We start from the raw sequence: 18,532 nt of genomic DNA on the forward strand, positions 1-18,532 counted from the left end.
TTTCTTTCTCTCTTAAGTGGGAGATACCTTTAAAGTTCATCAGGAATATATAGAAACATAAATGTGCTTTTAAAACACTTTCTCATGTGTGGAAAGTTAAGCTCTCTAAATCTGCTTTTGAAAACTGTTACATGATATACATGGCATTCTATCACAAGTATCTTAACAGTGGTTTATTTGCTTTTCTCCCCCCAGGTGAAAGAAAAGATGTTGTCTCGGTTAAGAATAGCTGCGTCCCCATGCACACGGGCATGCCGCCGTCACTTGAGCACAAAAGAGAAAGGCAAGCCACTTATGTTGAACCCCAGAACAAATAAGGTGCGTAACACTTACACTAGCATACATTTCTTTCTTCCTGGTAGAGATTTCTTTACATATTTTAGACTGGCATGGTTTTTTTGTTTGTTTGTTTTTTTAAAAACTATTTAGATGTATAGGCGTTTTCTATGTGAACCTTTCACTTTCCTCCATGTGACAAGATTATGAATGCATTATACCTACCAACTTCACTCCTCACTTCTGCCATTAGAGAAGATTGACTTTATTCCCTAGGTCGAGAGCTACCAAAAAAAAAAAATGCAGACTAGCAGTCTGACCAGGACCCTTGCAAGATTTGGGATATTTAGATTTACCATGCTCAAATAACTACTCTCTCTGGACCCTTCACTTGGGCCATTGTAAGGTGAGGACAGAATTGTAAAATAGAATGCTGTCTCCCCTAGAGTTTTTGGACACAGTCATTACACACAAGTAACTTTGCCCATTGTTTGTACTATTGCTTTAAAAGAGAAAGACCTCTGGCTCATTTTAGACTCTTGGGTGCAGAAATGACAGGCAGCATTAAGTTCTAATCATTCTTTATCCAAGCTGAGTTCAGTGGGCAATCCCTCTCTAGTTTTTATAGCAATAATAAATAGTAACTAGAAAGAGATTTTTTTTTTATTAAAGACTTATTTATTTGTACATACAGAACTGGGGTGCAGTCCAGAGGCTCATGGGCGGTGAGAGGCTTCACCAGAGACAGAGTAGGGAGCAGAACAGGCAGATCTATGAAGTACACTGCTGAGGGGAGCAGTGGGCGGGTCAGGAGAAGTCTGCCATGCCATGTGGTTACCTCCGGGGCAGGCGGGAATTGAACTCATGTGGAAGTTGCTTTAGCTTCTCAGTGCAGTGCTTTAACCCGCTGCGCCACCAGGGAGAGCCTAGAAAGAGAATTTTTATAAGAAGTTTATAAAAAGATACATTGGTCTTACACTACATATAAAATGTGCCCTTTTAGAAAGATGCATCCACATTAGATGTGATTAACTTCAATGTATTTATAAAAAGTTTTGCCAATTCCTTTTCTTTCTCAAATGGTAAATAATTATATGTAAGAATATATTTTTAGGGGTTTCAGGTCTACTAAGGGGTATTTGATCATGGGTCACATAGAGAGCCTTTTCTTTGCTTATTTGTTACCTAGCACAGAATGAGAAGCAGTTCAGGGAGCAGTTAGTGAATTAAAATTCAACAAGGGATATTCTAGTCCTCCCTTGCTTTTGCTTCCTATCCCCAAATCTTGCTTGTTCTTCAACGTGTAAGGCATCCAGTTTTCCTAGAATCTTTTCACACCACTGTAGACGGAATAGTCATTCCCTTCTTTAAAAACCTGTTGCAGTTTTTATCTTCCCGTTCTTCTGGCAGGTAATCAATAGACATTGCTTTGTGGTTCTTTTCATGTCTTAAGCTGTCATTGTAATAACGTAGGCATTTATGTTTTCATGAAATTATATATATCTTAACTTTATTTCGGGTTCCTTTTGGGCAGGGACTGTTTAAAGTTTCTTTGTGTCTTTGACAGTGCCATGACATAATAGACATTTGATAAATGTTGAGTTTGTTTTATTTTTATCCTTATAAGAACTTTAAACATACTTTCAGGCACATTATAAGAATTTATAAGTACAGTAAGTGGCAAATGAATTTTAAGAAGGAGGATAGTCTAAAATCTATTACAGTAGCAACTTACAGAAAAAAATCTAAATGCCTAATGGCAGTCAATTAAGTAAAGATATGGTGTGTACGCACACACAATGAAATATACTACACACTGATGGGGACAAAAAGGTGAAATCTATGCATAAATAAATAAATCTTTAAGAAATAAGTTATCTGGTAGAAGTAAAAAAGTTCTACAAAAATAAATGCATTAATGTTGTTATATCTTATCTGTGCTTTAATTCTGTGTAGATTTGAGGTACTCTTTAGTGTCTTTTCATTTCCGCTAAAGTGGGGACTACCTTTGGCATTTCTTTTAGGACAGACCTGCTAGCAATGAATTCTCTAGTTTTGTTTATCTGGGAATGTCTATTTTGCCTTCTTTTTGAAAGTATAGTTTTATAGGATTTAGAAATTCTTGATTGGCAGGTTTTTATTTTTCTTTTGTCACTTTCAATCTGTTATTCTGCTACTTTCTCGCCTGGTTTCTGATAAAAAATTTATTTGTAACCTTTTTGTGGCTTCTCTATACATGATCAGTCCTTCTCTGCTTTGCAACTTTTCCTTTAGTCTGACTTATACCAGATTGAATATGATAATGTCTCTTTCAGTTTAGCCTTGGAGTTTTTGAACTCCTTGGATATGTAAACTTTTCTTAAACAAATTGGAGAAATTTTTGCCCATTATGTTTTCAGATTCTTTTTTTCCTTTCCTCTCTTTGTCAGAGTCTTTGTGCACATATTGGCACTCTTAATAGGGCTCCATAGATTTCTGTAACTCTAGTCCTATTGTTTTTTCTTTTTCTGTCTCAGGTTGGTTAATATCAATTAAACTATCTTTTAAGTTTGCTGATTCTTCCAGCTGCTCAAATATGGTGAGCCCTATAATGAATTTTTATTTCCAATGTTGTTATTTTATACATTTCTATTTGGTTCCTTCTATAGTTTGTCTCTCTATTGATAGTCTCCATTTAGTGGGATACCATAGCTATAGGACCTCTAGTTCTTTAGACATGGTGTTCTTTGAATATATTTGGAATAATTTAAAGTCTTTGACTAGTAAGTACAATGTTTGGGCTTCCTCAGAAACAGTTTCCATTAACTATCATTTCTTCTTGGGTATGAACCAGATCTTTCTCCATGCCTCATACTTTTTTGTGTAAAACTAAACAGTCATTTTACTCAGTTCCTCCCAGGATTTGTTGTATTGCTGTTATTTTTTTAGCAACTGGGATAATTCCCTAAAATAATTTTTTTAAGTCTTTATTCTTGTATATGCTCACTGAAATCTCTGCTTTGTTAGCTTAGTGGGCCAGCTAGTGATTAGACCGAGGCTGAAATACCTAGAGCCTGTAAGTCTCCCGTTCTTTGCCAGGGGGCTTTGTATGTATTTAGGAGTTCACCTTCAATATTCAGCCAGGCGTTTCACAACTGTACAATAACCTTCACTTCCCGCTTACACAGAACTTCAAGATTAGCCAGATAGAGGAGGTAAGGGCCTTCTCGGGTCTTTCCTGGACATGTCAACAGTTCATGCATCTGTGACCATGGACTTCTTTCCAGAATTGTGAAAAAATTTGATTGTTTTCTGATGAGTGTTCTTATTGTTTTTATAGAGGAAAAGATTTGATACAAGGATTTAACCCATATCTGGATACAAGAAAAAAGATTTTTATTAAAGATACAGGCTTTTTTTTTTTTTTTTAATTTGTACTATTTTTACTTACCTTACCATCTACTGTTCAGACATTGGGTTTTTTCATATTTTAAAAATGTTTATTGCAGTACCATTATATACATTTCAGGTATGCTGAATTATAATTCAGTATGTGTACATGCCACATTGTGATCATTACCACCATCTATTGAATCCAGGCAATTGACCCTCTTTGGCCATTTCACCTGCTCTTTAGCCTCTTTCCCTTCTGGTAACCACCCATCTGTTCTCTGGATCTGAGAGCTTGTTTTGTTTTGCTTGTTGTTCATTTTATGACTTTATGTCCCACATAAAAGTGAAGTCACACGGTGTTTTGGCCTACTCCCTCTGACCTATTTAGGTTAATTTTTTCTTAATTGTCTTTGTTTCCTTTCCCCTTCATCTAGTCAGCCTCATTCCTTTCCAGCAGGGGTAATTTCTGTTACAGTTTTGGTTTATGTTCTTTCAAACTATATTCTGCTGATTTCATTTCTAATATATACAAATATGTTTACATGGATACTGTGCACTCTGTTGAGTTTTATGAAATAGCAGTTAACAGTGAAATGTTTTTTGATTTGAAACTTTTTTATTCTTAACTGTTTGGGGAAATCTTTCTATTGCATGCTTAGAGATATGTTTAATTGTATGGTATTTCATAGTATGGAAATACCATAGGTTCCTTAACTGTTCTATAATTTGATGACTTTTTAATAAATTTGTAATATATAGCCAAGAGAACTAGAAACAGTGGGTCAACTAATCTCTTTGTGTATGAATTTCTCTAGGATAGCTGTTGAAGTAGGATTGCTTTATAAAAGAGTATATGCCTTAACAAAATTAAGAACACTTTAAAACTGTTGCTAAAAAAGCCTACACCAAGCTACATTCTCAACAGTGTTATTCATAAGTAACTTTTACCATATAAACCCTCACCAATACTAGATATGATCAACCCTATAAATTTTTGATAGTCTAGTCAAAAATGGTATCTTGTTAATTTTTTTTAAATTGGCATTTAAATTACATCTTGCAGTACAGCACCATTGCTACCTCATTAAGTAAAAATATTTTATTTCTCCTCTTTTTTTTTTTAGGGTATGGCATTTACATTACAAGAACGACAAATGCTTGGTCTTCAAGGACTTCTACCTCCCAAAATAGAGACACAAGATATTCAAGCCTTAAGATTCCATAGAAATGTTAAGAAATTGAATGGCCCTTTGGAAAAGTAAGAGTTGACTAGATGTTTAGTTTTCAATTGGTGCTCCAATTAGAAAAAATTGACACATTGTGATTATTATGGTATGAGAAAAATATAGTCTCGTAATGGAGTTTGTTTTAGTTAATTGCTATTTTTATGATTATACTTCCTGTATTTCATTTAATACTTCAATTGGTTCACTATTAAAAACTTAGCAAAATTTGATTGTTTATGCTTACAGTTACAGAGCATTTCCTCTTTGAATTGAATGCTTGAAGCAAAGGCTGTCAACTAATCTGCTTGACAAATTAGTTGAATGTTCAGTCCATTTTGATCAACAACTTTTATTGATCACCTACTTTGTGTGTGCTACTATATTAGCCACTGAAGATATAAAGTAGGTAATGGATTTGATGTCTACATATTGACTCCAGAATACTTCGGAAAGTGAAATAGATGTGTAACAAACTATGGCAGGCGAGCTGGAATGTATGGCCATCCCTGTAACACTGCTTTCTAGGAGCTCGTCAACAGGTAGTTATAATTGTCACTGTACTCTGTACCAGCAGTGCAGAACCACAAGGGAAAGGTAGATGCAAGTATATAAAAAGGCATCTAACGGCACAAAGAGGGACACCTTCTCAACTTGGGGAATCAATTAAAACTAATGGGAGGATGACCGAGCTAAATTTCAAGCAGCAGGCAAAATGAGAAAGAAGGGCAAGGTATTCTGGGTAGAGAGATCAGTCTTACTACAGTATTAAAATGACCTCAGGTTTGTTAAGTATAAGAGATGATTGTTATTGGGGATGGGTGAGAGTAATTTCTTTGATGGGGCAAAAGGGAGTCTGCACTAGATTGAGGAATGAATGGGAGGGGAGGAAATGTAAACACTGTAAGTTTAGGTAAGAGGTGAAAGAACAGTGAGTAAAACAGGACGGGGCAGGGGGATAAGAGGGTGTATTTCAGGCTATAAGTAAAAATGCTTATAGCTGTAAGGAATAAACTCAAGATATGGGTGATTGATAGAACAAGATCCTAGAGAGAAGAGGAAGTAGGGAGTCAAGTGCAGTAGTGGAAAAGGTTGCCTTGGACAAGAAAATATAGCTCATTCTCTCAGCAAAGGTAAATACAGGTATACACAAGCATAACCTGTAGATTATGGAGCAGAGGTCCAAGGACCTCTTATCTCCTGTGATATATGAAGACTGTGGCTAAGATTCACAAGGGTCAAATCTGAATAGCATTGGTGAGGAGAGTGATAAATGTTTGGAAGAGCCACTTAACCAGGAGGTAGAGCCGAGGAAGAACCTGTTGAAAGGCTGAACAAAGCCCTGAGGCCTTCTGTCCCATTTTGCTTATATGAAGGCCATTCTGACCCACCAATAGAAAAGGTGAGACTTGATTCAAGTTTGAAACTTGCTAGAGTGACAAAGGTGCTACATTAAGTCCTCCAGTTAGTAATCATTCAGGGCCTTATGTGTCAGGCACTGTTCAGATCTCTCTTGAGCTGCAGAGTGACAGGTCCATCCCTGCTGCAGTTCACAGATGGGAAAGACTGGGGAAGGCTAGTGCAGTAATGAAGATGCTCAGGGTTCTTAATTGGTAACAATGATGAGAGGTTTATTCACAGCCAGAGACTTGATGCTGGGATCCAGGGTGGAGAAAAAAAAGGAGCCAGAAGAGAGCCAATAGTGGAAAAAGGTGAAGCCATCAAGGAGCAAAGATCCCTCCAGACCTATAGGGCGAAGGCACGTTGGAGCTCACCAAAGGGTGGAGGATAGTGATAAGAATGTGAAGTGATGGCCTTCAAGATTTTTAACTGACTGATAGTCTTGCTTGAGGATAAAAAGGACGCTCAGACGAGTCACCCAAGTGACATGTAGGTGAAAGTGACACCAGGGAGGCCCAGGAATTGCACAACTTCCTGCTGATACAGGCTTGGTGCATTGTCTGTTCTCATCTAAATACTGCTTGCTTGTTTCACAAAGCTATTCTGCCTTATGGCCCAATTGTTAGTTTTCTTCCCAATATTGAAAAGAAATTGCCTTCCTTTTAATTTCTACTATTAATATTCAGCCACAGCAGCTGCATAGAAAATGTTGTTCCTCTTCTAAATGAAATTACTTTTATTTATTCATAAACCGTTTATATATCAGCCAGAGTCCAGTTTTTTTGTTTGTTTGTTGCTAGTTCCTGGAGACATAGAAGTATATAAGGCCATCATCCCTTACTTTTGATACCATCTAGGCTGGAGGGGAGACAAAAGGTAAAGAAGTAGAGTGAGAGTGACAGAAGGAGTAGGGTGCTATGAGACCTTGAAACAGGAAAATCTGATGTGTATGTGTGGCAGGGATGGGGAACAGTCAGAAATGGTCCCCCAGAGAGTGTGTGCTAACTGGGCTACATTCAGGGAGTACCTGAGTGTTCAACGGGCGGAATGGAGGGTATTCCAGGCCAAGGGTGCATCATGGGCAGCAGTGCCAAAGTAAGAGTTGTGCACTGGAGAGTTCAGGTAAGTTCAGTAAGAAAGAAACGAGGCTTGAAAGTAAAAGTAGGCTGAGGTCTTATTAGCTATTTTAAGTACTTAACCTTATTTTACTGGCTTTTGGATACCATTTAAAGAGAATAGAAATGATCAGAGTTTAAGTTTTTAAATTAATTTATTAGAACGGTTCAGCAAAGTTGTGTGTATAAAGGCTGGACAGTTTTGGAGGTAATCCATGTGAGCAATGGTGGTGGCTTGGACTGAGTGCCGTTAGAGGGAAGAACTATTAATATATGTTTGAAAGATATTTAGCAGATAGATTCTGAAGGACTTGGTGATTTTAGATTGGGATTAGAAGTAGGTAGGAGGGGTGAGACTGGAGGAGAAACAAGCTTGAGTGAGTAAGTTTTAGACATTTAATTCAGTGATTCCTAGTTTTCAAGCCAGCATTTCCCTGTTTTAAAGAAACTTCATTCTTTAAAAGCCATATCTATGTATTTACTTGAATTGATCGATGTCTCCTTTGTGCCCTGTATAGTTCTTAGTCTGCCGTAAGCCTAAGGATAGGGGTTACTTCTTAGGTCCCTCGAGTTCATCTCCTGAGTGATTTGACACATGTTTAGTAATTAGTAAATACTTAATTTTAGCTTTGCTTATTTAAATGACTGTCTTCATAAACATGATTTCCTTAAGGGTAGGCTCTGATGGGCCCTAGTACAGAGCCTCACTCACAAAAAGGGCTCAGTGAATTTCAACTGCTGTTCTATTGTTCCTTTCACCAGCATCATCTATTATATAAGTACATTTTAATTTTTCTGAATTGTTAGTCCTGAAGGTTAAGTAGTGCTAATTTAAGGTCCTGTTTTTCAGGAGAGGGGCATTCTCAACTTCAGATATCTAGATATAAACAACATTTCAAATGTAATGATGGCCAATACAGACATTATTTGCTTTGCTTAATTCCAGGTATATCTATATAATGGGAGTACAAGAACGAAATGAGAAATTGTTTTATAGAATTCTGCAAGATGATATTGAAACTTTAATGCCAATTGTATACACACCAACAGTTGGTCTTGCTTGCTCCCAGTATGGCCACATCTTTAGAAGACCCCGGTAAGCCTTATTTTTAAAAATACTTTTATAAATGATTATCATGTAGGAAAAATACCACACCATAGCACCTACTACATTTTTATTTTAGTATTTATTTCTATTGTAGTCTTGATCACATTTTCCACCCCACAAAAGCCTACTTTGGACAAAAAGCAATCAATAAAAATGCAGCGTATTCATATCCTTTAGTTTTGTAGAAATAACATTATTCATTCCTAACTTTCTTGAAGTTATTATGATTATTAGAAGGTATTAGGCAATTTTTACCCCCCCAAAAAAAAGGCACACTTAGTTCTGGTGGCAGATCCAGCATTATTAAAGTTTTTGGCATTCTGGCCAAGTTTAAGAGATTGATTCTCATTTTTGGTCAGGTTTGATTTCTTTTTATTCCTTTTTATTAACTTGCACAAATTTCAATTTATAATAGTTATAGCCCCTCCAAATATTTTAAGTGGAAAGAGTCCTGGAATGGGCATTGATTTAAATCCTTGCATAAGTGAATCCTTCTGCATCTGTTTTATCATGGTAGAATTGGGATGCCAGTCTCTATCACTGTGCTCAAGTCAGATGAGGAAACTGATGTGATGGTTCTTTGTAAATTTATAGCCATGTATCGAGGCTATTTTCATTTTTGCATTTTCTTATTCCTCTATCCTATTAGCATTTTATTCAGTCATTACATCTTTCTCATGCCCTGCTTACATATTTCCAGAACTGTAGAAATTCCGATAATGTGTAACTTTTATCTGGATTCTCCTCTCAGAGTCTAGTGACTTTCAAACTTTATGTGCATATAAAACACCTGTGGGACTTAATTGAAAATGTTGATCACTGTTGACATTCCTGTCCTTCCCATTCCCAAGATTCTGATGAAAAAAGGAAAGGTCTGGAGATGGACATTTTAATGAACACTTTGGGTGTTTATTGTTGCTAGTATTCCCTGGAAAACACTTTGAATACCATTTTGTCCTCTGTGTAGCTATCAAATAATGTATCTAAACCTTTCTGTGGTATAATCCAGCTGTCCAGCTCTTCTGTAGTTTCTCTTTCAATTAGAACTGTATTTTTAGTATAAATTAAGGACAAAAGGAAATAAAACATACTGATGTCTGGGTATACTGCCCACAGTGATACTGACTCACTAAGTCCAAAGCTGGACTCAGGTGCTGGTGTTTCATGGAAGCTCACACTGTCATTCTTATGCGCACATTAATCTGAGAACTGCTGAAGAGCATGACTTTTGAGTGAGGGCACATACTGTATATCATTTATGCAATGTGCTATGTAGTAGCATTTTGGTTTTGGGGTTTTTTGGTTTGGTTTGCATAGAAGACAGTAAATCTTGGTTGATTAATTGTCCTGAACAACAGGTCTGTTAAATCAGAATCTCTGGGAATAGGACTGTGGCATTTAAAAAAATACAAAGTTTCTCAATGATAAGTTCATAATAGAATGATCTAAACTGATTTGAGCTAGTATGGTACTGCCAAAGTATAGATACCAATGAGAAATTGAATGAATATTGAAGGTGTTGGGGACTTGTTGGCTCTTTCCCTAACCTATTTTCAAAAATCTATGACTGTCCCTTCTTCTCCCTTCCCTTCCTTCTTTGAAATCTGGATTTATTATCTCAATTGGCTAGAAATGTAATGTGTTCAAAATAATTTATGCTTTTTCCTAATGCATCAAGGGTGTCATATTTTGTGTGACATTACTAAAGATTTCTTCTTTCCCTGCTTCTTCAGATTTCATATTTTCAGTTCCGCTGAGTTTAAACAGCCAGTTTACTTAACCTTATTAAACTGTCCTTCATTAGTGGTTTACCTTTATATTGCTTTTTACTGGAAGTGTATTGAGTTTATTTGAACAGGCAATGTGGGTGCATTTGCCTTAGGTAAAATGATCATATCATTTAATAATCTTTGTTTGGCTATTATGTCACCAGTGCTATTGTTGTTTGAGGTACTTGAAACATTTGAAAAATAAACCATTATCACTTAGCTCAATCTGCTTGGAAATTATACTGTATCATAATGTTTTATTAAAATATCAAAATATTCCAATTGTGAAGAAAACTTAGAAAAAACCAAAAAAATTACTGTGAAATGCAAAGGTGTTTTTGTTCTGTTGCAGGGGATTATTTATTTCAATCTCAGACAGAGGTCATGTTAGATCAATTGTGGATAACTGGCCAGAAAATCATGTTAAGGTACTAATAGCACAACCTTCCTTTTCACAATGTTTTTTCTTTCCTTGTAAGTTTCCTCTAAACTACCAAGAATAGTTTTTTGTTGTTACTCTGATTAATTTTGCACATACAAACGTGCAGATTTAGTGCTCTGAGAAGATCATGGTAATAATTACAGAATGGGTTTACTGGTACGGAGTTTGACTCTGGGCAAGAAATTGGAGCAAGTATACAAGGTGAACCTGCTCGCTGCCCACTGCCTCGCAGAGTTGTCTCCTGACTTACATGTTATTCCCTTATTACGTCAATTAATGTTATTCTAGGCGGGAAAAGTACATTAAGATGCCATAACAATTTTCATTGGTGGGTGGTAGAGAGGATTCGTTATGCCTTTTTTCTTATGAACATGAGCTAGATCAGACCCTTCAGCAAACTTACCGAGTACAAACCTTGGTTAATCTGGCTGTCTTTCATAAAAGAACATGTAATGACTCATTTAAAATCTTACGAAAGGGCTGCTATTTATTATAGGCAGTGATTTCACTTGCCTGTATTACGTATGTCTTCCTCAACAAAATAATCTTTGATGAATAATCCTTAGTTATAATGAACTAAAAAAAATTGATCAAATAATTAAACTCTCAGTGTCATCTTAAAACCTGGTAGGTAGGTATATATATATTTTTATATAGACCTTTTTTTTTTTTTTTTTTACCATTGCTAAGGGCTTTCTTGTTTCCCCTAGGTTATCATGTTGGACTAGCATGTTCCTTACACTTAAACTTTTGTTTTGCTCATGGTAATCTCAATCAAAATTCATTTGCCTCTCTCCTATTTAGTCTTTCTGAGGATATTTAAGTTGATCCTATAGTCAGAAGCATTTTATCCTAAACACCAAAATCGTCGGGAAATAAAATCTAGTTCATTCTCTTTTTTTAAACATTCTAAATTCTAGAAAGAATTTTAAGAGTGCTTGGTTGATTTACTTTGGAAATTAGTCAAGAAGTAGTTTTGCTTTTTAATGTGAGAGTGAAAATACATGAAGAAATCCTTTCTAAAAATGTTTTCTTCTCTAGTGTTCCATTTTTGCCAACTTTTAATTTATATACTTTTTTGTGATTAAGGCTGTTGTGGTGACTGATGGAGAGAGAATTCTGGGTCTTGGAGATCTGGGTGTCTATGGAATGGGAATTCCAGTAGGAAAACTTTGCTTGTACACAGCTTGTGCAGGAATACGACCTGATAGATGCCTGCCTGTTTGTATTGACGTAGGAACTGATAATCCAGTGAGTAAAATCATTTTCCTGCTTTGATCCTCTTCCCATATTAAAACACACACACACATTTTTATTATATCCACTTTTGAAGATAATATAAGGGAAAAATATATGATGCTGTCTTAGTCTTAAACTCCAAACTCCAATTTTAGTATTTATACAAACAGTAATAAATTAAGCCTTCTAAAAGTTTCTTGATGAGAACAGTGAGGCTTAAAATTCACATAGTAATTTTTTTTCATTTTTTGTTTTATAGTGTATGTTTAAACTGGTTATGTAAAAATACTTAATTTTTCATTTGGTCTATTTTATAGGCACTCCTGAAAGATCCATTTTACATGGGCTTATATCAGAAAAGAGATCGATCACAACGTTACGATGATCTAATTGATGAATTTATGAAAGCTATTACTGACAGGTATTTAACAACAATTTGAGTTTATGAAGTCATCTTTAAAATAAAAAAGGAGCCACCATTATGTTTTGTTTCCCTTTATCGCACATGAAGACATATAGTAAGAGAATAAATACTTGAGAATTTGGGTTCTTTGCTGCCTGATTGGTTACACCATTCCATGGTGATACCCTAGGTACCTGGGGTCTCCAGGATTTTGCGCTCACACTCACGCCATGCACTCACTGTCCAGTTTTGCAGCCATTGATAGTCTGGCTCACTCCCACCATTCCAGTCAAACTCTTGTGCAACTTTCATGTTTTCTATTAACTTTTGGTCTTTCCCCCACCTTTTCCTTTCTTTTGCCATTTTCAGTAATTCTTCTCACACTTCTGTAATAAATGGGGATGAGTCTATAGTTCTCTGTTGAGTCCATAGTTACTCTGTTGAGTAAGCTATGACCTGTATGCATGTGCTCCTAAGTCCATGAAACCCAGTTCCGTGGTCCCACCTCTTTCTGAGGTCTACATTTCTAGTGATTGGAATCTTCTATCTAAATATTCCACTGCTACTGCATATTCATGTCCAAGACAACAACTTCCCTTTCCCAAACTGCCTGTGTTCAATATATATAGCCTCTAATAATGGTGGTAACATTCAACCTGTTGCCAGCCAAGCCTTTCTTCTTGCTACCAACTTTGACTTTTCTGTCCCTGTGCAGTCACTTCTAAATCCAGTTGCTGCTGCCACTTAACTACCTCAGAAATATAGCTCCTCTTTTCCATTGCCACAGTCTTTCTACAGATACGCATCTCTCTTCTGTATCCTTCTATACCTTCTTCAGTTGCTCTTCCCTCTAGTTCATTTGCACCTTACTACTAGGTTAATCTTTAAAAACTTATACTTTATTTTGTCATTCTTTATCTTCACATCTCTCAATGGTTTCCCGTTGCCATCAGATAAAGTTCAAACTACGTTTATCGTCTAGGTCTGCTCTCCCTTTTATATTACTGATACATAGAAGGTATTACAATTGGTTCCTTTTCAGAATCATTGTTTAAAACTAAACCTTTCATCTTCCTAGAAATTGCCCTCTCCTCACCTTCTCCTCACTTCTCTGCCTTGGACAGTCAGACAGTTATCTTAGTTATCTAGGCTGCTTTGGCATTTATTTTAACACCTTTTCCCTTACTTCCTTCCCATTTGTCCTTGTCATTAAGGTCCTTTTGTTCATTCTAGTGCCTCATAACTGTTCCTTTCACTGCCTGTGGCTTCTACTTAAGTTATTTTTGTCCTCATATCATAGTAGACTCCTAACTCCCTGTCTTTCTCATCTTTCCCCACGTCAGTATGTGCTACACATCACTGGCCTGCTTATCGTCCCTAAAGGGAGTTTTATGTGAATTCTTCCTTTTCTGCAGTTTTCTACATCAAATGCAGGATAGAGTCTCTGTCCTTTGGGTTGAATTAATTCCCTGTTCTTCCTTACTGTCTCCAATGTATCTTAACCAATTTCTCCTTTGTCCTTTCTTATAAAATATATATATATATATATATATATATGTACATATATATATATACACATATGTATACTATTGAAAATGCAGGTTCATGCTTTTCTTTGACAACCTCATTATTTTTTGTTCTCCTTTTTGGCCCAATAAAGCTGCTTCTGCTTTTCAAGCCTTCCCTTTTATCCCAACTCACTTTTCTGACTGCCAGTGAACTCATTTTATTTTTAAATTTCTGTTTAATGGTGGTATTTTCATTTTATTTTTAAATTTCTGTTTAATGGTGGTATTTTCAATGTAGTCATTATAGGTTTTACTGTTTTTAGATATGGACAGAATACCCTTATTCAGTTTGAAGATTTTGGAAATCATAATGCATTCAGGTTCTTAAGAAAATATCGAGAAAAATATTGTACCTTCAATGATGATATTCAAGGTAAAGCAATGAGAAAACTTTAGGTTTTTTATTATTATAAAATTACTATGATTTTCTAAGAATTTCTAATCAGCCCATTTTTTATTTATTTATTTATTTATTTATTTTTTAAGATTTATTTATTTATTCATACAGAACTGGGGTACAGGCCAGAGGCTCAGGGGCGGTGAGAGGCTTCACCAGAGACAGAGTGGGGAGCAGAACAGGCAGATGGAGGAAGTACACTGCTGAGGGGAGCAGCGGGCGGGCCAGGAGAGGTCTGGCTCGCCATGTGGTCTCCTCCGGGGCAGGCGGCAGGCGGGAATCGAACTCATGCGGAAGTGGCTTCAGATTCTCAGTGCTGCGCTTTAACCCGCTGCGCCACCAGGGAGGGCCCCATTTTTTATTTTTAAAAATATTTTTCAAAAAAAAATATTTTTCTTACAGGGACAGCTGCAGTAGCTCTAGCAGGACTTCTTGCAGCACAAAAAGTTATTGGTAAACCAATATCAGACCATAAAATCTTATTTCTTGGAGCAGGAGAGGTAAGTTTTTGTAAACTTTATAAAAGCAACACTCCTTTAGAATTGAAAAATATAAATGCACAAAATGAAGAATGATCTAAAAATAAATTTTTAAAATAAAAAAGTGAATTGAAAAATGTGGTAGAATGTTGATATTATAGAAAAGAACGTGATGAACTCATAACTTTATTAAGGTAGAGGTTATGAATTCAAAGTCTCTCTTGTTAAGTAAGTATTTAAAAATGTTCAGGGAAACACAAGAACACAAGAATCAAGTTTTGTGTGCTTTTTCTTTTTAAGGAATTAAAAATCAAATATTCCTCATAAAATCCATACATAAAGTAAGTCACACATTGTGTCATACACTTGTCTTCATTTTTAAAATATGTTTCATTGGACAGGCTGCTCTTGGAATTGCAAATCTTATCGTTATGGCTATGGTAGAAAATGGTGTCTCAGAAGAAGATGCACAAAAGAAAATTTGGATGGTTGACAAGTTTGGTTTATTATTTAAGGTAAGGTATTTTAAACTTGTAGAAGCAAAAATAAAAAAAAGTTAGGAGATTTTTTGTTTTATTTTAAAAATATTATCAATTAATCTGTCTTGTAACTCAGTGGACTTCTCAGATTTACCAATTGGGGACCTTACAGTATATTCTCAGCTGAAATCATCAGTTTCTAACTGTTATATTCACACATAATCTCTGTTGGCACCAGGCTCATTCTTTCTAACTTTGTTCACTAACTCTTAAGAGATCAAGTAACTATACACTAAGTTGTACTCAACCCTTCTAAAACTGGCTTTTCTAACTAAACTGTTAACAGGAAATCTGCCATTTGAGCAGAAATTCTGTACCCCTTTGGAGATCTAATTCCCTATAGCAGTCTCATAAAAATCTGTGAACCCTTTCTCCAGGAGAAGGTACATATTCCTGAAGCCAGTGCATGGTTAATAAAGAGCTCCTATCCTAGATTCACTTAGTGTTCCTTGGACCTGCCTGCCTTCTTGGCTTTGATTGATTGACATTTCTACTACCTTAAGAAATGCGTTATCGTACATTGTGAAACATAGGTAATTGTTTTATAATTGAACCTACTCTGCAATACGCAGAGCTCTTGTATTTTTGCCATAATGATACTTCAGTTGTCAGCTATCTGATGCAAGCTTATCTTGTTGTGCTTTGCTTATTTCTGAGATCTTTTCTTTTTAATTAGTGCCAGTATTCCTGAAATCCTAAAAGCACTGAAATCCGGGTTTTTTTTTTGTTTGTTTTCTGAAATTGATAACAAACCTGATTGACCTTAACTAATCTGGTAGCAAAACTAGGTGTTTATAGTCTCAAACTGTTACTTAGTGAATTTGGCTTGATGATAAGTTTCACACAGTTGTAGGGTACCCTTTGGGAAGTTATTTATTATACTTGTTATATTAGTATAGTACAGTTTTAAAACATGAAAAATAATCTGAATGCTTTGTGCCATATTGGATTTAGGAGCATTTCACAGAGTAAATGAATTCTTGAGGAACTTTATACAAAGTGTCTGTTTTTATTGGGATTTAAATGATGTTTTATACTTAGGTTTATGGATACTGTGAAGATAGAATTAGGACATATGAGTTGAAGAAAAAAATAAAATGAAAAGACATTTCTCATTATAGAAAGAATATTTAACTCATAGTGACATTTTTTCAATTAATTCTAAATAATCATTTACTTAAAAATACTGTATTTCGCCTAAAAATTTAGGGTCGGAAAGCTAAAATTGATAGTCATCAGGAAGCATTTGCTCATCCAGCCCCAGAGAACATACCTGATACTTTCGAAGATGCAGTAAATATACTTAAGCCCTCAGCTATAATTGGTAAGTAAAGTTGTTGAAATTTTCTTTTTATATTCCACCATATGTTGCTAGTCATATCTACCATGTAGGATTACAGAAAGTGAAATGACAGTTTTTAACTAACTTTCAGCAATATAGGATGTTTTTTGTGATAGCTTTTTGGTTACAACATATAAAGTTCAGTTGTAATGCTTGTTGCTTATACCTTCAAGTGCTAGAGGCTGTGCAATTGATTATGCTTTGCTTTGAGAGTTGGTATAACTGTTGGTCTGAAAACCTGAAAAAAAGTAATGTCAACTGAAAGTTAGGGTTATGTTTTGAGAGGCAGGTTTTCCATAGCTGACACCAGATTATTACAACAACACAGAAAATGTAACTGCCTTTAAAAGCAGAGTCATTTTCTATATAGTTCTAAGAGTTAAGTTTACAGTTATTCATGAAATGTTACCAGTTTCATGTAGGAGCCCTTTTAAATGTTAAGTAGTAATAAACATTGAGTTTCTGTGGTCATGAAAAGTACATGTTAGCTGCTTTACTGATTGCAGTTCATGATTTTTTAGAGCTGGAAGAACTCTACAGATCATCTAGTCCATTTCTCCTAAAACTCAACATGGAAACCTAAGTATCTGTTCATTGATTCCAACCCTGGAGGGCCAAGGCAACAAAAAGAAATACTTAAAATTCTTTTAGAACTAACAGAATCCTAAGAATATATCCCTGTATCTCCACATGGAGAACACTGAGTATAGATTACTTAAATTCTTTTTCCACTTAAGAAAAGCAAGCAGGTATGTTAGCAACTTGTCCAAGATTTGTGAATATTTCATATAGCCAGGAGTGACAGAGCAAATACTAAACTCTGGTTCCACATAGTATTTTTATTCATTACATACCAGTTTATAAAACAAAATTAAAAAGTAGTTACTTTGTACTCTTGAATCTGAGTCTTATTGAGTCTTACTAGATGAACTGAATAAGTACTGAGCTGAAGCATCACTTGGCACCCACAAATTCCCATGATGGAGCCAAGTATTCTTCCTTATTTGTGCTTTCATAACACTGCATACTTAGCATCTGTTACAGGTTTTCTTATTTTCTTGTTTACTTTGTTGTTTCTCTCTCAACTGTTAACTGTTTACATGATACTCAATTTTTACATTCCAAGCACCGAATACAGTATATGAGACATTGCAGGAGTTTAAAAGACGATCTTTGAGCTGCATCAAGAAAGTAGATTGCTTTAGTTAAGGTGATTTTTTATCGTGTCCGAAAGCTTATTTTATAACCAGTAACACAGAACTTAACAATACCACATTTGAGAAACAAGTTTTTATTCTCTTTTTAAATTATTTTTAATTATAGGAAAGTACACATAACGTGGAACTTGCCATCATAACCATTTTTAAGCATACATGCATTCATGCTGTTGTGCAATCTCCAGAACCCTTTTCATCTTACAAGACTAAGATTTTGTTCAGTACAGCAACTCCCAGCCCTTGGCAGTCACCATTTTTGGTGTCTCTCTGACTACTCTAGATACTTCAAATAAGTGGAATCATCACAGTGTTTGTTGTCTGACTTATCTCACTTACTATAATGTCCTGAGGGTTCATCCCCATTGCAGCAGGTTTTATTTTTTAATTAGACAATGATGGATAATAGTGTTATACTTTACTTCTTCAGTAATTTCCCACAATTTATTACATAGGTGGCAGACAATAAGTGTTTAAGTAACAAATTGTGTTCTTGTTCTTTCATATTTGAGATTGTATTCCCATGATGTTATCTCAGTAATGCAAAATGGTTGTATTTGTTATCTGTGTGAGCTTTTGGTACATTAAACCACTTGTAGAAATGCTGGTGGTATGAATAACTTTATTTTGCCTGAAAATAAAGTC

The 18,532-nt window shown here is 35.5% G+C and overlaps 1 protein-coding gene across 1 annotated transcript in view; it reads left to right on the top strand.

Annotated features, from left to right (window-relative positions):
- Positions 1 to 200: 200 nt before the first annotated feature.
- ME2 (malic enzyme 2, NAD(+)-dependent, mitochondrial) overlaps positions 201 to 18,532 on the top strand; it is a 33,144-nt gene continuing 14,812 nt past the window's right edge. The window contains exons 1-10 of the mRNA XM_004683906.2: positions 201 to 318; positions 4,773 to 4,906; positions 8,334 to 8,483; positions 10,617 to 10,692; positions 11,796 to 11,957; positions 12,263 to 12,366; positions 14,180 to 14,289; positions 14,716 to 14,813; positions 15,194 to 15,307; positions 16,541 to 16,655. Coding sequence (XP_004683963.1) covers positions 208 to 318; positions 4,773 to 4,906; positions 8,334 to 8,483; positions 10,617 to 10,692; positions 11,796 to 11,957; positions 12,263 to 12,366; positions 14,180 to 14,289; positions 14,716 to 14,813; positions 15,194 to 15,307; positions 16,541 to 16,655 — 1,174 coding nt within the window. The 5' untranslated portion in view covers positions 201 to 207. The remainder of the gene's footprint in view (positions 319 to 4,772; positions 4,907 to 8,333; positions 8,484 to 10,616; positions 10,693 to 11,795; positions 11,958 to 12,262; positions 12,367 to 14,179; positions 14,290 to 14,715; positions 14,814 to 15,193; positions 15,308 to 16,540; positions 16,656 to 18,532) is intronic.

Source organism: Condylura cristata, unplaced genomic scaffold, assembly GCF_000260355.1.
Source record: "Condylura cristata isolate star-nosed mole 26May11 unplaced genomic scaffold, ConCri1.0 scaffold00016, whole genome shotgun sequence".
Lineage (NCBI taxonomy): Eukaryota > Metazoa > Chordata > Mammalia > Eulipotyphla > Talpidae > Condylura > Condylura cristata.